General features: G+C 39.1%; 2 protein-coding genes across 2 annotated transcripts in view; one reads left to right on the top strand and one right to left on the bottom strand.

Moving 5' to 3' along the window:
- Positions 1–22,639, top strand: part of LOC6727449 (IDLSRF-like peptide) — a 38,480-nt gene that overhangs the window by 10,172 nt on the left and 5,669 nt on the right. The window contains exons 3-4 of the mRNA XM_016175579.2: positions 17,781–17,909; positions 22,105–22,303. Of these exons, the coding sequence (XP_016034049.1) occupies positions 17,781–17,909; positions 22,105–22,303 (328 nt within the window). The remainder of the gene's footprint in view (positions 1–17,780; positions 17,910–22,104; positions 22,304–22,639) is intronic.
- Positions 809–2,262, bottom strand: LOC6727450. Its single transcript, XM_002102794.2, has one exon. It carries the CDS (start codon positions 2,107–2,109, stop codon positions 961–963), a length of 1,149 nt encoding a protein of 382 aa, XP_002102830.1. The 5' UTR covers positions 2,110–2,262; the 3' UTR covers positions 809–960.

Below are 22,639 nucleotides of genomic sequence, written 5' to 3'. Positions count from 1 at the left end.
AAATGAAAAATGGAAAACATTCTGCCCGGCAAACGCCGACATTGTTGGCCAAAAGTGTGCGTTTCGTACGGTTGAAGAATGAAAATTGAGTGAAGTGCACATAAACAAAAGGGAAAGTTTTCATGCATTTGCAATGCGAAAAGTTTATCCAGGGAAGTTCAAGGCAGCAGCCGTCATGACCATGGTCAACATTTCAGCATTTTTCACTTTTCTCCAGGTGAGAGAAATGGCTGCCTCTGGGCTGCCGCCCGAACGCTTTCCCACATTTTCACTTTTCCAGCTCAAAGAGAGGTGTTTTCCTAGGTGGCTTGCTGAGCCGTAAGTGCTGTGATGAAGTGCGCCCGAGTTATCGTCGGGACGAGCTGCTGCATAAGCCAGATTAAATGTATTTTCCATTACTGTTGCATGCCACTTTCGGCCAAAGTAGACACAGACACCGACACAGTTCACAGCTCTTCTCAGCCGGTTCGGTTTTCCAAGTGGCCAAGAGTGTGAGTGGGCCAAATGGATGCGGCCGTGTTTGTTCGAGCTAGGTGTGTGTCCCCTAAGAGGAAACCCAATTTTCCGTCTTAATATTAGGCAGTTGATTTGGCTAGCTCCTCACGTCCCCTTATTGGCGAGCCATTACTTTGGGTAATTAAAGAATTAGAATTTAATTTTGAATTTGGCCAGATTTAATTGAATGATCTTCTGATTTTAAACCGTTTATAAAAACTAATATCATTTTTACTTCGGAAAATCTACTGTTAAAAGACTCTTAATCCTCATATAATACCATGTTGATTTGGAACGAAAATAAAAGAAAACGTTTACAGAAAAGTACATAAACTAGCTTGAGTACAACTTTAATGTTAAATGGTTGAAGAACTGCTGGCACTGAAAATTTTGAGAACTGCTTTCCTCAAGAGTAAAGTAAAATTTAGAAATCTAGCAAGCGCCGATTCGCCGGATCCTTCAAACTTAGGACTCGCCCTCAGCCTCGGTGATTGAAGGCTGTTTGGTGGCCAGTGGTGAACCGTTTCCTTCATCCGGAATAGTGGGCACCGTTTTGCCGCCGAGCGCGAGGAGAGCCTCCGGCGACATCTCCTGGTGGGCTTCCTCCTCCTCCTCGCCCTCGCCCTCATCGAGCAGCTTTTCCTCAGGCTCCGGCGGCAGCCAGCAGGTTCCCTTGACCAGGCGGTCCTCGATCTCGGCGATCTCGTTCTTGTAGTACTGATTGAAGTCCGGTCGCTCCCATATGCTCTTGACCCACTGAAGGTTGAAGTCCATTTTGGTGCAGCAGCAGAACTTGCGCGACTTGTGGCACTTGGGGCACTTGGCCGGCTGGCGAGCAGGATGTGTGTACTGCTGCTTCTGCTTCTTCTTGCAGCAATATGGACACACGTGCTTGGGCTTCTTTTTGCTGGAGGAGCAGGGAGTCGGTTCCTTGGCATAGACCAGATGGCCCCGCTTCTTGGCGCAGAAGCAGCAGTTGCAATCGTCGCCCTCCGGCTGCCTCTTGCGCGTCTGCATGCGATCGTAGAACTTCTTGAAGGCTATCTTGATCTTGGCCTCGTAGGCCATCTGTTCGCTGCAGGAGAGGCCATCGAAGCGGGCATAGGACTCGGCTGACTTCCGGGCTGCATGGACCCAGACGCATTCATCGTTGTACGAGGGTCTGCCCTGCTCATCGTAGGTCAAGTCCACTTTCGGCTCGTAGTAGAAGGCCTTGAATCCCCTCTTGATGATGGCATAGGCCAAGTGGGCCTCCACCTTGTTCATCAGCGACTTCTTGCCCAGCTCGTGGAACAAATCCTCCTTTCGCAGTCGCTTCTTGGGCGTGGTATCAATGCAATAGCACACCTGGTCGTAATGCAAGAAGGCATACGTGATGATGTCCACGGTCGACTTCGCTTTGCACTCGTGCAGTCCACAGATGATCATCACCTGGGACAACGTGTTGGCCAGATCGAGGACATTTTCCAGGAAAATCGACGAGGCATTCACCTCGCCCAAGCACTTGCACTGGGTGTGCTGATCGATTATGCCCAATGGAGCATGCCTCTGGCACTCCTTGTGCTGGCAATTATTCCGGCATCGAAAATCGGGCATCGCATGATGGGCCTGCATCGCGAATCGGTCTTACCTCTATTTTGATGCTGTTTGCTACTACTTGCAACATGTACAATTTTCGAATTTTTTACCTAAAAGTTTTATTTTTCTAACCAGTTGATAAAATGAGACAAGCCAAATGAATGTGTACGAACGAATGTTCTCCTGACAGGATTTAAATTGCTACTAGATTACGTTTTTCCCACTTAGTAAACTAAAACGGTAGTGGAACATTTATTTTTTAAAAATAACCATATTGATAACATGCCAATGCAAAATACAATTGTTGCAATAAATCAAACTACACCCGCAGCACATTTTCATTTGTAAGAGACTTCTAATAATCAAACGCCTTCCCGTTTATCAGAGAATAAAATTCTTACTTTTTTGTTTAAAAATATTGTCGTACTTTAAAGGTATGAAAACATACAAAATTTTATAAAACCAAGTTTCTTGGCCAAATTGTGTTTCTATTCCCAAAATAAACACGAGTGTCAGATAACAAGGCAAAGCCTCAGGATTTTCTCCAAATTTGGTTACTTTCTTGGCTTTTCGTGTTGTCGGGAGCCAAGCGGCATTTGATACGGCATAGATTGTTTGAGTTGTGTTTTCGTTTGTTTGCCCATTCCTTGTAGACACGTATAAGTTTCGATGGGTCAAATATTTGTTAAGCCAACAGTGGAAATTTTCAGGCAGCCGCCAAGTAGGCGACGCGACATTTCATTTCTCTTTTTGCGGCCTTCGTAATGGATGTCCTTTTTTTCGGGCGGGATACATTCGTAATTGTTGATGACGGCATTGAGTCAGTTTATGATTCATTGGGGAGCGGGAAATGCGTCTGGCAGTGGCATAAATAAAGTACGACATCCTGAGCTCGTTCCCAGGGGAAACGTCAGCGCAAATACATCAAAGAATTTATTAGACAAGCTTTGCCATATCCGTTTCCTGTTGACAAATGTCACGGGAACCGAAGAGTCATCTAATAACATTTATTCTAATGGAAAAGGCGAACGGAAGAAAATCGCTGACGAATGTAAATCTCCATTTGCCCAACGTCCTTCCAACTTGACCCCTTGGATACCAGGGAACCTTTTGGCCATAAGTGTAAGAAAGCTGGCTTAAATCGCAGAGCACAAAAGCCCCATAATCTGTCGCAGACAAAAAAAAAGGAGAGAAAAGTCGTTACAACTTTGTTTAACTCATAATGAAATAGCAGCGCGGTGCGGGCCTGAAGATGAGCGATTTCAATCCACAACCTTCGGGCCTTTGTTTCTTTTTTCTTTGGGCTAAAATGCAACTACGTAACTCATAAAACTTGAGCAATCGCGCATAAATCTTGGCCAGACAAAATGGCCAACTGTTGTTGCCAGGCCCTTATCGGCCGGACTTCGTTAGCCGGCAATTTTTCTTGGAAAATGGAAAGGCGCCCCAGAAGAAATTCATATTCGTTTCTCTAACAATAAAAGTTGACAGCATGGAACGGACACGTGGCGATGGTCAGGTGGCAATAGGAATACCTGTCTGCCGTATAAAGTTACAATCGAAACCTTTTTTCCGAACAGAAATAAAATACCTCTGGAAATTGTTTTATGCACAGCAAATGGCAGGAAATGTATCTGTAGAGATTTGTACAAGTCCAAACATAAAAAACACGATCACTTAAGGAGTTGTTTATTGTAATGTGTTAGATATATTTTAACGAGGATATATTTAGATATAGATATATATTTAGATATATTTTATAGAAATTCAAATATAATTTGAAAAGTAATTTACCTCTCTGCTTTATTTGTGGCATAACCAAAATAAATTTGGCAAGGTATTATAACGGTTTTATTATATGTTATCCTGAACTGCGGATTAAAAACAATAATGTGTGCAAAATTGAGTGTCCTACTTTGTTTGCCAGGATCTTTTAAACCAATTTTAAGGCGTCGTTCACACTCTGTTAAACTTTTCCACAGATCTGGTCTGTAAATAATCCAGCTTTTAAAATATCAATCAACTGAATTTCGGGACCATCCGAATATAAGCCCAGCTAACCCACATTTATACCCGCTTAGACTGCGGCACGTATCTAAAATTAGTGCCTCGTCGCCACAAATACACACTCGCATGTAACGTCCACGTCATTCGCATAAAACCCTTTAATGGTTATGCAGGCACCAATTACCATTAAAAGCGGACAGCCTCGCTTGAAATGTATACATGCACATATATGGAAAACGCTGCTGAAAAAAATAGCGAAAATCAATATATATGTACGCCGTTTGAAGGACTCGAAAACGCAGCTGAGATTGAAAAATCCTCGAAACGGTGTGCGCGAATCGTTTTTTAGCTAAGCGACTGCTATGATTTCCTGCTTTTTGTAGCGGCTACTTAACGTCGTTGGACGTGCCATGATTTATAATACTCTGCGTTGGGGATTCACCCAATAAATGAGTTACCAAACGCTTAGTGTTGTTACAAAGTGGGGTCTTATATAGAATATGGAACAAATATCCGTATTATACAGATAATGTAGTTTTTATTATATAAGGAAACTTGCATTTTGTTTCAGATGAAATTATTTTTACTTTCTCTTTAAATTATTCTTACTTTAAATATTTAGTTAATAGCTTAAGGTAATTTATTAATATTTATATAATAATATATTCCAATTTTTATTTAAATTTTAGTACTTTGAACTGTTCAGATTCCTTTTACTTAAAATAATTTTAAATACAACTGCCTAAAGGACATCTCTTCTTTGTTCCGAGTGGGCTAATTTACTCGGGAACTGATTTTTTGCCCTTTTCTGTGTACATGGCCAAATGGCAGGACATAAATCTACAAATGTGATAAATGGTTATAAAGCCAAGCGTAATGTTTATTTAAAATAATGATGATGATGAGCAGCTGCAGCTGCTTGCCATTACAGCGCCCTACTCGCTCCTTTTCGTCCTTGTTTTTATTCGTGTATGTAAATTGCCGCGGACGTTTGATAGCTGCCCAAAGAAGGATGTGCCATTGAGGCTCGGAAATTTGTTGGCCTGAGCGAGTGGCTCTTTTTAGCGCGACAGACAGCTGTTAAAGTTCAGCTGTCAATTATTCATAAAATTGCGCATACGTCTGCACTCATTACGCATACGCCGCGTATGCTACTCGGTCTTCATTTCGCCAGCGTTTTGTTTTTTTTTTTTGTGCGTGTGCTCGGATCGCTTTCATTTCACTGGTTCATATTAATTTGATTTATACAGAAACGCACACACACACGCACGTGCGACATTTGTCCTTTTTTTATTCGGCTGCTTATATTTATTCGTTTTATGGTTTGGCTTTAACATAAATTTGCATAATTGAGCTCCAGACTGCTCCAATCTGAATGTTTGATTTATGTGCCGTCTCCATTGAAAACTTTGCGGCTAAGTTGCTATAATTTCAGGCCAAAGTTCCAGAGGATATTTGTGTTTATAATTTACGCACGAAACCGAAAAACTTTTCATGGTTTTTTGGCGGCTTATTATTATTTTTGTCTGTTGGTAGATTTGCATAATATGGTAGGTAGTCTAATGGAAATAAGTGGACTGCGGGAACTTCTTAAAATATGCTAATGCACTGGTAATGCCACATTATTAGGGTTTAAAATGAATACAATTAATGCTAACTTAAAGTGAGTTTTGAGACGATCTTTGGTTGGAAAGTGTTGTGTGGTTCTGAAGTAATTTTTTAACTTTACTAATCACCAACTTCAAATTAAGCCCCTTGCTCAATGTAATGTCAAATCAATACACTGTTTCGTAACCTCAATAAGCCTCTTTGACAAATTGCCCGAATGCCGGTGGGGGAGGGTTCGGACCTTTGCCCTATCTCCAGTCATTGATCGGACAACAAATTATTTTAGCCCTGTCCCCTAAGGCCAATCAATGTGGTATCATTACAAAGCCATTAAGTTGGCCAATCAAAACCATGCAAAAAGGACCACAGAAAAACACCCACAGACAAAACATGACTCAATGTAATTCAATCAGAGTGCCAGTCAAATGGCACAAGAACTCGTTAGCAGAAATATGCTGGTCTAATATCAGATATGTCCCATGAAATTAGTATCCAATTAAAAAAGAAGCCTACCAGCATTTGATAATTGCCTAGTTAATGATCCTAGCCCCAAACTCTTAGTCAATTTAGGAGAATCATCTAGTAATATCTGATTGGTGTAGGAAAAATTAGCAAAAAACCGCTGCTCGAAAGAGCAATCGATATATTCTCCTCGAAAGCCAAAATCGTAGGCAATGTCAACAGTACAGGCCTGCTACATTTTGGCCCTTTGATTGATTGATTTGCCCACGAGCTAAATGAATTCATCATCCACATTTGAGTGTATCCCCAGCACAAGCTAATTTATCATCTGAATCAATCGAAGGACGAGCAACGCAATTTGAACAGCTGAGAACGATGAATTCGATGAAACTAATCAAATATGATGGCAGGTTACAAATAGATGGAGCTGGCACTGCCTCAATTGGGAAAAAGGCTTTAAAGCTAATTTATTGAAATAGGAATTGCAGTTGAAAAATAATTGGAGTATATACATACATGTACTTCAATTAACATTCTAAACAAACATGTCAGTAATATTAGCTCATTTTCCACACTTCATTTAATCGACATATTCATATTTTATGACATTTATTCCTGAGAGCTTTTTGTCTTCATATCTCGGAAAATTCAATTCCGTGTGTCCCAGCTGAACCTTAATCAATTTATATTTAGACATTTTAAAAATGTTCTCTATATAAATATTTGAGGCGGCCATTAAGGGCTTATAGGTAATTCCTGGAACGCAATTTTGTCAGCGAGGTTGGTTTTGTATATATTTACAAAAGGATCACGTTCACAAGAAAATTAAAATTTGATTATAAACGGAAAATCTGTGCACTGTAGCCTTCTAGTCGAGTTAATCCTATTTCTATTTTATTGTTGATTTTGTTTTATATTTATATAATTAGATATATACCAACAGAGTTTATCAAACAAAATTTTGTAGTATTCACTTACTTCCTGATTACCTTCCACTGTTGATTACTACTGCTCTGATGGCCATAAAAACTCTTGCTAACGCCCTCGTGTGTTACACACATGTTGAATTTGGCTTAAATTCACTGTTGCTGTTGCTGCTTCTTCGCCATTTTAGCTTGTCGATTACGTGGATGGCTCAGCTGGTGGTCCCAAAATCCGGAAAAAGAAGAGCTGGTGGTGGCTAATTTCAGCACGAGTGCCTTACTCTTTGGACCAACTTCAAAGTCACTGCCAAACATGTGGGGCAGAAGCGTTTTAATCTAAATAATTTATAAACTGTTCCCTGCTCGTATCGTGCTTTCGCCTAATGCCTCGCATGTTTTTCCTATTGTTCGCCATGTGCGAGGACCACCTGTGGGTGGGCTTCTCCTGCCATCCTGGTGGCGCAACACTCCGGATTGAATTTACATATTTACATCCGGTTGGCAGGAGTAAAACCATATGTGCTCGGGATTATGGCTGTCGCCGCACTGAAGCGTTAAGCTGTGGAAAACGATGGAGATGGAGAATTTGTAGCGCCTTATCGCAGACATGGGATAGATCGGTTTTCCCGGGCGTATCGATTAAATGGGTTGTGGTGAACGTGTATTTAAAATTAAGTCAACGGTTTATTGAGCGATTGATGGCTGAGTGAGGGATGCGATGGAACACCTGGAAACCCAGATACCCATATACCTTAAACCATACCATAAACCATTCTATCCGTCTCATCGGCAACTGTCGCACGCTGTACCTGTCCTTGGAAAATTGGAGAGCTTAGCTAGCTGCGACTTGCATTAAATGTCAAAGAGTCAAGCAATTTCATTTTTCTCTAATGGAGGCGGGCGGAGGACCTCATACCTTATCCTTCGGCCCACGCTGTTGGTAATTTGCCCATTGAGGCGTGTGATTTCCAGCAGGTGAAGGCAGCACAAAAAGTTTAAAAAAGACAAAAAGCGCTAAAGAATAACAAAAATTTGTTTCTGTAACTTTTGTTGCCTACGGCTCTTTTGTGGAAAAGGCAATATGGCATGAAAAGCACCCAGGAAAATGGCGCAAAAAGTATCAAAAAAAAAAATCCAAAAGCATTAATATCTTTTTTTTACACCCCTGCTCCGCGGAAATACTCGCCCAATAGAATGCTAATCAAAACGAATGTTCGTATCATCTGTCAATTAAAGCAACTTGCATACAAAACAGACAACATATAAAAGAGCAAACGACTACATTGTACTTCCGTAACGTGCCGCCTATTACGACTAATTTAGAAGAAGCGTTGGTAAACTCGAACTTGGCCAAACATTCGCCATGATTAGGCCCATTAATTTTGTGGCCTATACGCTAATGTCTTGACATTTCGATGCGAAAGTTTGGGGGAAGCTCTGTACGCAGCTGATCAAATTGATTGAGTGGGAAAAGCTGGAAGTAGCACCCGGATTTGTAAGCAAAAAAGGAATAATTACATAAGAAGTTAAGAAATTTAGGCTGTTCACATACAGTTTCTAGTTTAAGAGACTTCAATAGGAAAAAACATATGAATTAATTTTATTTGGAAAAGTAAGCTAGTTTACCTCCATATTTTAAGCCATGTAAATGATTTAAAAATTTACTGAATCCTTAACCTTGAGGGTAAAGGTTATAGTATAAATCTTTACGTGAGAAAACTTTTGAAGAGTTGACTTCACTTCTAAGGTCTTGTGCATCTTACAGCCAAGAATGTGCATTTGTAACCCATCCTTTGGGTTTATTTAACTTTCGCGGTGGCTCTTGAACTAACATTTCCTTTGCTAAAATCTTATGGCCCCAACCAAGCTTGTTTGTTAAAACAAAACCCTTCAAGTTGCGGTGAAAAGTTAAGCGCTTAAATTTACTGAAACCATTTAATTGCATCACTCGCTCTGTGAGGATAAAAATGCGGATTAAATGTGAGAATAAGGGCGGAAAGACACAAACGCAGGAGTCTAAGAACTTGGCTTAAACGCACGACCGACTGCCAACGGGGACACCATGTCCTGCGTTCGCGTAATTGTCATATTCCACGACCAACTCAAGTGGTAATTATTTTAGCATTTTTCCAGTGCAACGTGCGGGCGGAATGGAATGGGGGCATGAAGTGCAAGGTCCTCGGTTCCAATTAACAAGAGGCAAGGCGAAAATGTGTCAGCCAAGACAAGGTATGGCTGCAGGACCTTGGTTCTATATTTGGGGCATGACATTTGCATTTAGAAGCCAAGAATTGTATGCAAAAAATTTGTAAAGCAATGAGCTTTTGTCTTCGCTATATATTTATTTATGAGTCCGCTCAATGGGTCAAGGATTAAGTGTCGCAGAAAGCGAACTTCAACTCAGTCAATCCACAAATATCCTGGCCATAAAATCAAATGCCATTTAAGTGGACCATCAATTTTACAGCTCGCAGATGGCATGAGTCAATCCTCAATAATTCTTCTTTTATGTCCAAAGTGCGAACTGGGTAATTCAATTACCTTTTCAGCGAAAAAGCAAGCGAAAAGCTGAGAATCGTCAGAGTCATTAACACGTGAGTGCATAAACATTAATAATTCCCGGTGTTATATCCACACCATAGCCCAAAAGTGAGCGCAGCGAATGGAAGTCAAAGACGGAACCGGAAATTCCATCAATTTAATGACTTCCCGTCGACGATTTCGCAGCCATTGCCGTTGACATTGGCCATGGGGAATGGCCATTCGCACATCTGGGTCAAGGCTCCAATGTCCACTGACAACTGTAGGATATCGTTACAATCCACAGATTAAGATAGAGTTACACCGACACCCGTATTTATTGCTGCAGCTGACTACTGTGCCTCACTGTGGCATTTGATAATTGCCTGCGGCACGACACCAGCACGTAAAATTGCTCGCCAGGATTTTGATGGCACTGGAAAATCATTTGGTAGGGGGTGCTAAATGATCTGGAATGGAGCTGCTGGGGGCACATCTATTTCTATGTGGAATTTGTGAAGGATGTCCTGTATTTTTAAAAACCATTGAAAACCTTCTCTTTGGTGTTTTTAAATTCTAGTTAAGTGGAACAGTACCTTTGCTCAAATGGCATAAAGTTCTTAATATATTGATCGTTGATTTTTGCCATATTTTTATAGTTTACAGATAGTTAACCCTATTTCATATAAGCTAGTTCTACCCAGAAACCCATACGCCCCAATTGCAGTGAACATGCCGTGCTAGTTTTTCATTGTGCTGGGGTAAAAATAAACGGGCAAATAAACATCCAAATAGCGATTAGGATCATGTGAAATGCTTTCGTTCCATTGTCGTAATAGTGTCAGAGGGGCTTTTATTTCGTTAGCGTTTTGCCATTTTTGCTCGCTTTTAAATTCAGAGTTTGTCATACGCTTTGTTGGATTCCATTCGCTTGCCATTTGCTTGCACGAAATTATTTTCATTCTGGCTCGTTGGGTCGTTGTAATGCGAACTTTGACTGGGTGCAAATATACATACGAATATAGATATATCTGTCGGATAGCAAATACATTTGTACAACTTTCTGTGTGATGAACTCATTTGGGGTTGGTGGCTTGGCGGTTCTCCAAACGCCAGCCAAATGACAATTGTTGGCCTGGCATTCTGTTTGTTTGCGTGAAGTGCAGCCACAGACTGTCCCATCCATTTCGGATATTTCAGACATTTTAGCCATTTCACTCATTTCAGCCATTCTAGCCATTTTGTGAATATATTTTTGGTCGAAGGGTGGTTCGGTTTTTCGGCACTGGGCCACAAAGGGAACAGACAGACAGACAGGCGGTCTCTCGTGTAAGCTTATTTTAGTTTAATGACGTTGTCCTGTCTGTTGCCATGTTCAGCTGGATCTAAAAAGAAGTATTATAAAAAGCTCGGGTTTTAGCCGAATTTTTTCGACACACAAAACTGCTTTTGACAGTTGGTTATGCTGTTGAGTTTTTGGCTTAGCCTTTTTCCATACAGTTTTTAGTTGAATTTATTTTGATAGAATGTGTATGTATATTCAGTTTATTCGTAATTGATGTGAAAAGTTTATTTGTCTTTTTCCTCTGGCATTTATTTAGTTTATGAAAGCGTGAAAGCATATGAGATAAATGCATTTAAACATACTGATCTCAAAGAAAACCACTTTAGCAATATTTGTGGTTTTTTAAATAGCAATGTTTGTGGGAAAATTAAAATGATGTCACTTGCTGACACGTAAGTTCCAATCTAAAACAAATCCTTTTTTAGTTAAGTAATTGCCGTGAAACCGATTGCTCAATTTCTAATCCACCGAAATCGCACTTAATCATGTTCCACTTGGCTACGCAAGTTCAAATTACGCAAAAATCAAATTCAGGACCTGAGATTGCGTTCCTTCTAACAAGCTATTTGTGACGGGTTGGGCCATTAAAATGGCGCATGCAGGGAAGGGTCCTTTGCACCTTAACGATGTGCTCCCATTTCCGGTTCATTTCCCGTCAACAAATTTGCGTAAAAGAAATCAAATTCCGCCCGGACACGCCTAAGCCCTCCAAACGGAACGAATTGCATTAGTTTTCCGCACCCACAGCTATTAGAAAAATGGGGGAGGAAAAAGGAGGAAAATCCGTGCTTTTATGATTGCAAATTTTGCTGCGCACACGGATTTTTACCTGTAAGCGCTTTCCACACTTTAACAAAGGCATTTCCGTTATGGAAAGCGCATTTGTTTTTGCACGCTTCCATTCGACATATTTTCGTTTTTATTGGGCAATAATAGTGAAAAGTTTACGGCAGACTTTGGAGGGTCATAAACTTGTTTCCCATCAAGTTTATTTTAGAGTGTTGTTCTAAACGATTCTGATTTTGGCTAGACCTTTTGCAACAACCATTTCACAGTTAAAAGTAGCTACAGTTTGAACTGATATAGGTGAAGCTCCCCTGGAATGACGGCATTGTATCACTAGTTAATTATTAATTGGTCTTTGGCATTTATATTTTATTTATAACACGGCCAGAATGCCGCGTTAGATCAACCTTGCCGCTAATATTGACCTCGGTTTAAACCATTTACTTCAGAACTTGACATTTCCGAATCTCATTTAATATTCAAATTGGAAAATGACAAGAGAATCAAAAATGCATATACTAAGTCCTGGTTTTCAGCAGACAGCCGGGTTTTGAAGCGTGCGAACAATGTCATCTGGGTGCGATTTAATAAAGTTAATGGACTGGCATTGTGACTTGACATCCTCCTTATCCTGCAAATTAATTAGCTTACCCATTACTCCATCACCTTCAGCTTACTTCCGATATTTTCCCAGTTGCATTTGGGCTATGCACATGCACTTGTGTTTATGCAGTTTGCCTGAGTGCAATTAGCTTAAGCGGACTAATGGATATGGTTGATTAATGTTTCAAAATGTTGCTAATGAATTTTTAAATTGCTGGAAATTTTCCATGCAAATAGGCTCTAAGCTTAATGTGCGACAGTATGAATTTTACATTGTTTTAAAGTTTTGAAGATAATCATTTGTAAAATTACAATAGTAACAAGAAAGCTTTGTTGTTTTTAGAAATACTGCCCAATTAGATGTATGCACAACATAATTTAGCATTGTATAAATTCTCTGCTTCAATTCTTCTGGTCACTCAATATAAGATATCATATTTTGCTGTATATACGAACTATTTTATTGGTTATTTGTCACCTCACATGGTGAGCGATTTCTTTGTTCTACCAACACCCCCTGCCTTCCAACCGAACTGCAAATTCCTTATTCAATACGTATATTCCGTTGCCATTCGTGGTGGAGCACATTCGCAGGCAATAATGCCAGACCGAAGCCATATCTCACACTCAGTTGGCCCGGAGCGTAAACGTGGCCGTAACCGTAACGGCGGCAAGACAATCGAAGCGACGTCGAGATGCATGTCCTCGAGGGCCGGAATCGGTGGGTTATATACATATACGAATGTGTACCCATGGTGCTACTAATAAATTACGTCAGAGTTCTGTTCCGTTTTGTGTGTGCGTGGCATTGCATACAAATGTGCTAATTTATAAGGAAAACAATTAGTTCTTCTTGGTGCTGCTACTGCTGTTGCTGTTAAGCAACTATTGTTTTTGCCACTGCAATCAAACTGGTTTTCAGCCAACATAGCGACAAACCAAACAACCAACTTACAGGCAAGGAAAGTAATTTTCATTAGTGCGCTACATACGCCGTTGGCCCAGGGTGTGTGCAATTATTTAGTTGATATTGCGTATAAGTCACTCTGTGCCGTTCCCTTTTGTTTATTTCCCCACATGCCGTCGTGTTGTGCGGTGTCAGTTTGCCATAGTTGCCAACTTTAGCTAGTCACTCTGCGGTTCGCATATGCAAAGCTTAATTATGGCCGGCATATGATTGTGTCTAAAGAAAACCTGGGTTGGTCAAGGGAAGTTGGCTAACCGCAAGTCTTCATGGACAGAAATGAATCCCCATGGGGCCGGCAGCATAATTGCGTTTTAGTCAAAAGATAAAACGTTTATGAAGTGCTTCATGAATATAATACTTCAGTTCTGGTACATATTACACTTTGCCTGTTTTACGTAATGTAAATATGCTCAATATTTATTATATATATTTATTTAATTCGTTTAAGTGCCACTAGACCAAGCGAATAAATAAATGACATATCAAAGAACTCCAAGTTTTAAAGATAAATACCATATTAAAGAGAAATACTTGCCTGTTAGAGAACTCTTACCTTAACTTTATCAAGAAAATGTAGGCTCTTTAATAATGTGCTAGTTAGGTCTTCACATTACAATGGAGACCCACAATTAAATAAATTTCGTAGTTACCGCACTTGATTATTCCCATGAAAGGCTACTGCCAATTAAAGGCAGCCACACAAGTCGTCAGAACTTCCATCATCCCCTTAAAGTTAACTCTTGGTCATAACTGTACCGACTGTGTGTCCTGGCTGCTTACAAACTGGCAGCTGTCAGTGGATCGAAGTCATGCCGAAACTTAGGCTGAACCCCAACTTGCCCCAACTCCAAACTACGCAGATATGGACGGATATTGCCCATCGACCATGAGGAGAATCCACCCCATAACTGGAACACGCCCAGGCAATTGCGAGGGTCAGGTAAACTGCAATTGGCAGGCGGATGTGCCATAGATGCTATGGTAGCCACAACCCAGCAGCTGATACAACATGTGCCCGAGCCAAGAGCAATAACTGTGTAACATTGCGCATACGCCATGCGTGACAACGCCTGCTGCTGCTGCTTTTGGTGTTTCGCAAATTGACACAGGAAAACTAAAATTCTGTTAACTGGCACGCTGTCTGTGGTATGGAATTACACTATATTACACATTGTGCCTTTTTCCGATAAACTTGTAAGAAATTCCCATTGAAGATAATGTAACTGGCTTGTATATTAATAAGAAACTTTCTTTTGGTTTTCCAAACTCTTTAAGCGTACGTTTAAATCTTTGACGAGGGCTTTAACAAATGTTTTATTAATTAATAAAATTTAACTTACTACTTTCAATCTCCGATGATTTACAAACTTTAAGTGGTTTTACAAAAGAACTTTCCATCGTTCTTCCGCTAAAGTTGCACATAAAATACAAGCTCTGCAGCGGCAACTGCCAATTTTGTTGCACAGTGTTATTACTCGTTTTTATACGGCCATAGTGCCAGATAGTTAAGATTATACCATAAGGAGACAGCAACGAAAGGCGAGTGTAACAATATTCTATGGTGTCACGTGCGGCGCTTAGCAAAATGTTGAACGAGCTTCTGGATTTTGGCTTTTGGACATTGTGAGGCGGAAACAACATTGTGTGCGGCCAGAAGCTTTACGCGTCATTTAACTCTGTTTGGCCATGTATATGCTTATTATTTTTATTTTTTTTTTTGCCAGAGAGAAGCCATGAGGAGCAGGAAGCTGTGTGTTGACTTTATACTTTTGGCTTTTATGCAACATTCATTATGTGTGCAACATTCATTATGTGTGCAACCGACCCACCCAGAGCTCGCCTCCTTGATATTGGGAAATCACATTTGACTGAGTTTGCATAAAAGGCTGGGCTATGATTTTAAATGTGTGCAACACATGATTACTTTGTTAAACAAGCTCTTAAGATTTTGTAGGTTTAACAAATGATATATGAAATAGGCCAATTTTAAATGGGGTTTTAGTAGAAAATGGTATTAATGAAATCATAAGTACTAGAATTTATTTCTCAGGAAAACTGTGTTTATTAAAAAAAAACAGCACTGGTTATTCCAGATTATCTCAGATTTCTTTGAAAGAGTCGATTCCTTTCTGTTCCAGTTGAATAAATTATTCAAGAGACATTTCCACAAGAAGTTCAGATAGCCAATCCTTTCGCTTGCAACGTATCACGTTTAATCGTAAACCGAAAAGGCATTAAAAATAATAAAGTATTCAAATGGTAATCAATTGCTGCATAAAACGAGAATGGAAACGGGACTAAACTAAAATCGACAACAAAATAAAGGAGAAAACAAACGCTTTCAATGCCACAACAAAGTACAAAAGTTGTCCTTTTTATGCCACATAAAAGCCAACTTTAAGTGCGAGTGTTAAGGCCAGCATCGACATCTTTCAAAGGGGAAAAGGGCGAAAACCCATGACGGGCAACCGGCTAAAGGCCAGGGCAACCAACCCTTTGGCTCATTTGACCTTTTCAATCTGAGCACAGTACGCACAATAAACCGAAACACTTCTCCCACAGAATTATATCCAGTGAGCTGATTTTCTGGGGCTTTCTCCAGGGGGTAAGAGGAGACTTATTGGATCCCTCGGCCTGTCAATTAGTGGTGCCAAGCACATAAATTCCAATTGTTTTGACATTAACCGAAACATAATGAATCACACAAAATTAACTTGTCTCGCGCGTGCCACGGTGCGTATGTGCAATGTCAGCCAAGTTGTTTCACCTTTGCCGCTGGCCAAGGTGACAAGAACAAGGCTTTAATAAACGTTCTTAACTAACTATTTTTTGTCTTATTTTACATGGTGATTTTTACCAACTCGGAAAGACAGCTAGAATAGAAAGTAGGTGAAAAAAGAAGCAGCGAAAACTTCGTCTAAACTTTAACCGAAAAATATTTCAAGTGTCAGGGAAAAAGTTCGCGGGCATGGACATTTTCTTTGGTAGAAAATTAAATTAGACTTTTCTGCTCGGCCAAAAAAGATTTGATCTTTGAATGCTCAACTTTTTTTGGCAGTCATAAAACAAAAGCCAAAGAGCCAACATTTTTGTTTGCGTTAGGGATTTAGCCACATTTGGGAACCGTGGAAATGTGCGTCGGCGAATGAAAATTGTTTTCCAAAAATTGTGCGCTCTCCCACGTGCAGAGCCTAATAAAACCAATTTGCCTGGGCCAAAAAAGAAAAGCTAACACAAAAAAATAAATAAGCCTACAAATTCGGCTTTACATATTATATGAAAAATGTTGAATTTCGGCACAAGCAGAAACAATAAATTCAATTAACTTTCTCCTCGTTTTGTTCTGTTCTTTTTTTGTGGGGTTGATGTTTCACTCTGATGGGGAAACATCATCATGTCCTTATCCTTTTCATTCTTTTACACCCCCTCATAAAACTGAAAGCTTCCTTAACGCCTTTTTATGAACAGCAAAATATGGCGAGGGAAAATGTAAACAATAAACAACATGAAAGCAAATTAATTTGCTTAATTGTGAGAAAACATTTTCGTGATATTTTTATTATTTTTACCGTTCTTATTTGAACTTAGGCTATTGTTTGTTTCTTAATTGAATTGAATACTTTTTTGTTTGGCCCCAAAAATAGAACTTAATTAGTTTCGTATTTACCGGAATGGAAGTATAATTTTATTGCGTATTCAACAAATTAAAAAACCAGAGAGTTGCGTAATTAAAATCAGTATAATCTAAACTACAAATATTTATCTTATTTATCTTTTAATATTTGTGTATTCAAAACAGATACATGCAATTATAGCAGATAAAGCAAACAAGTTCAGCAAATAAATCTGTCCGTAATATATCATATGAATGCATTGTTTAAGTTCAATTATTCAAATTAAAAATATATAAAAATATATTTTAAATAAAATTAGAAAAGTATATTGTTGATTTTTATACCCGTTAATCGTAGAGTAAAAGGGTATACTAGATTCGTTAAAAGGTATGTAACAAGGAGAAGTAAGCGTTGTAACTCGTACCGATTTCAAAATTGTATTCGAAAGCTAATTCGAGCAGTTAAAAATTGTACGTACAAATATTTAATGTTTTCTTTTTTAAATTTAGCTGCTGAGTAATTGGTATCTAATAGTCGGCGAACTCAACTGTTCTCTCTAGTTTTCTAATATTTAAAACACTCTGTGCGTTGCATACCAATTCTGCTAATAATTTAAACAATAATTCAATACGGTCCGTTGAACTGAACTAATCCAGTTATATTAGAAGCAGAAAATAAACAGGGAATTAAAACAAATAAATGTATTAAATTGTTGGTAAACAAGTCCCCTAATACAGATTAAACACATGAATATAGTGTTTGCGCGCTTGCTTATATTGAACATACAAATATTTTTCTTTTTTCTTTTCATTTTGAAAAAGACTTACAAGTCCGATTGACACTGAAATTTCTTTCTCATTTTCCGTTTTCAGAAGCCTGTCATCCATATGAGCCCTTCAAGTGTCCCGGGGATGGTAATTGCATTTCCATCCAATATTTATGCGATGGTGCACCCGATTGCTCTGACGGATACGATGAGGATATGCGTCTGTGTACGGCGGGTAAGTCATGTTGCAGGTTGCGGGATATTGCCACTTCAACTTGGATTCTAATTGAATGTTTGCCAGTTTGCCATTAATAATTCGCTTTGTCAGTATGAATTTGGGGATTTTGCCTGCGAAATGAGAATTTTCAAAAAGGAACTCTGCCTAAATTAACTTAAGAAGGAACATTTCAGGAAATGAGCAACCAAACTTGAAACATTCTGCTGTGCAAAGTCATGGCCAGAAATGAGTTTTTTTCAGCCAGAAGCGAGACTAGAACTTTTCCTTGGTCGTGTTGCATTCTAACATATTTTGTGGAGCTTGCTTCTTGCTGGCACCTAATCAAATTAGTCCAAGCTGCATCAAAGTTTCCGTACAAAATCTTAAAAACTTTCTCCGCTTGTTCGTTGTCCGTCAACTGAGGTTTTTTGGGCCAACTTTCAAGTGCAAGGGAAATGAGCTGCTTGTCAAAATGCAAACGAAGGTTCTGCCGCAAAAAGGGAAAGTTGTAAAGTGTCCTTTAAAATGAATAATTAAGTAATATTCAGCATAGTTTTTCTTTTGAACCTTATTCATTGCTTGCCAATGGGTGCTGTTGTTCGCAAACCTAAAATAATATTTATACAATCACGACATTGTTAATTGAATGTGATTCACATTCTATATCTTGCCATATCAATTACTCTTGCCATTGCAATCACCGACGTAATTGCCGCAAATTGAAAAGCAATTAAAGCAAAACATTTATTTAATTTTCATAATCGATACAGGATGCTATGTGTATACATGAAAAGTGAATTAAGAAGAACAAAAACAGGGACCATTAATGGCAGCGAAAGTTTTTATAGTTTCCCTAATTATGTCATGGCTGGAAAAATGAAAAAATTCGCGTGATAAATTATAAAATTCGTTACGCAGACCCAGGCAAACAAAGGCCGCCACAAATTGGGCGGAAAACTTTACTTTACGGCGGAGGAGAGATTTCCCAACCACCCGCTGTGCCCGCCGAAAATGGGAAATTCGAGACTTGAGGCCAAACAGCAAATTGTTGCTGCTAATTGCTGGCAATTCAGTTGGCTGAAAGTTGAGATACAAGCCAGCATTCCACCTTCCCCTCCCACCTACGCCCACCGCCCACTTTCCACGCCCATTTTCCTTCTCTTTATCTTATCCTGCCAGTTCCTGGCACAATGGCATAAATTTTCGCCGTTTTTCCGCCACTGTTCGGCTCGAGGGAGAAAAAACTATTTTCGACAATGAAATCATTTAGGAAGTGTCGGCTGCTTTGGCGCTGGCTTAAGTTATTGCTTCAACCTCGGCGCTCTTTGATAAATTATTCGCCTAGTTTCCCGTTATTATCCCCACTGCCTCCGCTTTTCCGGGGAAACTCCCTTTTGTTTGGCAGCTAGGTAACAGTTGAAAGACAAAAGGTTCCCTCGGGGGCAAGTTTATCGCTGGACCATAGTTCGTTTAATGAGTACGGTTTTTGAAATAAGGCATATTCTTATATGGACGATTAACTAACTAAACTAGAACATCTTGAAATTTATCACCATCATAATATGGGATTTTTAAGAAGTATAAATCAAGAGAAAGAACTCAAGTTAGCATAGGAAATAGTATCCTAAAATGATTTCATTCACAGTTAAAAAGTATGCAATATTAAAGCCAAGTACCACTTATATGTTTCATATATTTTATTAAAATATATACTTAACCTCATGGTTGTAAATTCACTAGCAATTTTCATTCACCCTTTTCATAATATGCTTTTCATATATGCAAATTAAGAAAAATATATTATTTAAGCCACTCATGCTCTCATTCAGAATCATCATTTGCTGGACGAAAAAAAGGAGAGAAAAGAGTTAAATTGCAATAAAAATGATTTAAAAAACTTTTGAACTGCATTTGAATACCCTTGGGAAATTAACATATTTTTGCTTATTTTTTATCAGCCAAAGGCTGCGGAGAAAGTTTAAAAATGTTGGCCCATGGGTGGGAGGGGGTAACCTCTGGGCCAGAATGGCCACGTAGACTTAATCTAAACTGCTGATATACATCGTCCGGAATATGTAACAAGTTAAAGGCAAACAACAGGCGACAATCCCCATTCCCAGCTCACAGCTCGCAACTCCCACAGCCACCCATCCCCACCCGGCAATTGAGCTTGGCCCCCAGGAGCAAAGAACACAATACATGGAGCCACCGAAGCTTGTGCAGACGAAAGAAAAATAAGAATTTTCCACGGGTTTCGATTTTAAAATACCCAATAAGTGCAGGAAAATTAATGAGCCCAGCAAAATTAATATGCCAACTTTTTGAACCAATAGTTCAACCAATGGGTTCAATCAAACTACTAAATATTTGTAAAACTATTATTTCCGATGAATTAAAGAGGAATACAGTCAAGCTCTAATTTTAAACCTAAAAATGTTCTCAGAAATCATTTAAGTTTTGTATAATAAATAATAATACTATAATATATTATTAATGAAATAAAAAGAAATGGGAAAGCTATAACATAAATAAACGTAAAATATAAACAAGAGGTTCATAATACATTTTAAACCTAAGATAAATACATTTTAAACGTTAAAAACTAATAAATTACTCGACTTATGATAAACATACAAATATATTTTAAAAATCGCAGTAAAAAACTAGGAATTAAGTAATTAAGATTAGTTTAAAAAAAGAGTTACAGGGGCAGAGAAAGGAAAAACACTGGCGAAGGCTTTTTTTTACTCAGATACCGCATGTGAGGCTAATTGTGCACATTAATCTTGATGACAGTAAAACAAAAAGGCCGCAGTCACCCCATAACTAAGGGGTATGAAAAGTGCAGGAATGGGAGGGGCAAAATGGGTTGCAAACGTCGCCATTTGCATAACAAATACAGTCAGTAACTGTACCAACACACACACTAGCACACACACACACACAGATCGAGAAGGAGACCCATGTAGATACATACGTGTCCTTGCAGCCATTAAAAATGCCAGCATATGTGAGTGAGCGGGTTAAGGGAGCCGGCAGGGAACAGGCACCAGTGGGTTAACAAGTGCAGTCAGTGGGCTAAAAAAAGCGACGCCAAGCGCCGTAAAGTCTGCCCTTTGTGCATGACTGAATTGAGAGACTGGGTGAATGACTACCTGACGGACTGACGGACGGACTGACTGACTGACTGACCCATAAATGTTTGCCGGAGCCAAAGAAAATACAAGTAAACACAAACAGCAATGTGAAACTTATTCAACAGGAGCATGAAAACGAACTGAAAAATATATGCTCCTTTGTGCTGAGCAAGTGCCTCGAAGTGAAAGAATTCCCGCAAGTGGCTTTAGTCGGCAAATGCAAAATAAAAGCTTCAATTCTTCCAAAACTAAACAAAGAATTATTTGAATTCAATTTAAAGTGTTCCATGGAAATGCAATCCAATTTAAGCCCTTTTTGTAATGTGTTTTTGACTACAACACGAAAGTTTTCAGCAAAAAATCTCAAAATATAAAATCGCGCACAACTTTAAAATCAATATTCCCTTTAAATTAATATTTTAAGCAAGTCTTTCCCTTCATTTACATGTAAACATTTCCTTTTTCCATTTAAACTACACGAAATAAAGTAGAGCAACAAAATCTGAATCAGAAAAAAAAGTTGATAACGTTTTTATAGAGTTGCTCGTAAATGTGAGTTTTTATTGTTTCCTAAATATTTAAAAAGCATTGTCCGAACATGGCAAATCTCGCAGGACACTCCACCCTTTGCAGTGAGTCCCTGGAATATTTAATTCCTGGGAAAGGACTCATTTCATATGCACGCGTGCCTTTAAAGTTGAGCGGAAAAGGGCAGCAAGTTCGCTATTAATATTAATGCCTAGGAAATTGTCAGGCGGTGAAAAAATTAATTAATACCTTAACAATGTGACGGGGCAAATTCAATTTTAATGACTTGTAAGTAGAAATGTTGGCCTCATTTATTAATCAGCATTGGTGTGTATTGAGGCCCAACTGTTTGTCGGCTTAATGAACAAAATCAATTTAAATGAGAATACATTATGAATGCAAATGCATTAAGCTGATAGTAATCAGAGCATTCCGTAGTTTATTAATTACATTATGCGGGTAATACCAGCACCCCCCTCCCCCCCTCGCGAAAACTTTATTTAATTGCAACCGATAAAAATGACGTTTGTTTGCCCTCTTAATTGCAGCCAAGCGTCCGCCGGTCGAGGAGACCGCATCCTTCCTCCAGAGCCTGATCGCCTCCCACGGACCCAATTACCTGGAAAAACTTTTCGGCAGCAAGGCACGTGATGCCCTTTCACCTCTCGGCGGAGTCGAGAAGGTCGCCATCGCCCTGAGTGAGTCGCAAACGATTGAGGACTTTGGCGCTGCCCTTCATCTAATGAGGTGAGTACCGGAGCTCCTAACTATTCACTTTCACTGCAGCTCAACTGCAGCTATCCGGAGTGTGTGCACTGAGAGAAAGCAGGAGTGCATTAGATTAACTAATAAAAACATTGTATTCAAGAACTAAGAGCTCTTTAGCTTAATTTTGTCGGAGGAATGAAAGTTAACTAAATGCTTAAACTGCTTAAAAGTAAAAAATATAGTTATAGGAAATATTATAGAATTTATTATTTTAATTGTATTTATTTATTAATTAATTTATTAAGGAAACAAGTATTGTATTAAGTAGACTGATGAATATGTGGTTTGAGCGCCTTAAATTTAAAGGTTTTTCCC

Source organism: Drosophila simulans, chromosome 3R (genome assembly GCF_016746395.2).
Source record: "Drosophila simulans strain w501 chromosome 3R, Prin_Dsim_3.1, whole genome shotgun sequence".
NCBI lineage: Eukaryota > Metazoa > Arthropoda > Insecta > Diptera > Drosophilidae > Drosophila > Drosophila simulans.
Note: the sequence above shows the minus strand (reverse complement) of the source record. Positions and strands in the feature narration are given on the sequence as shown.

Coding starts and splice junctions, on each gene's coding strand:
- LOC6727450 (XM_002102794.2), bottom strand. CDS start 2,109: ATGCAGGCCCATCATGCGATGCCCGATTTTCGATGCCGGAATAATTGC.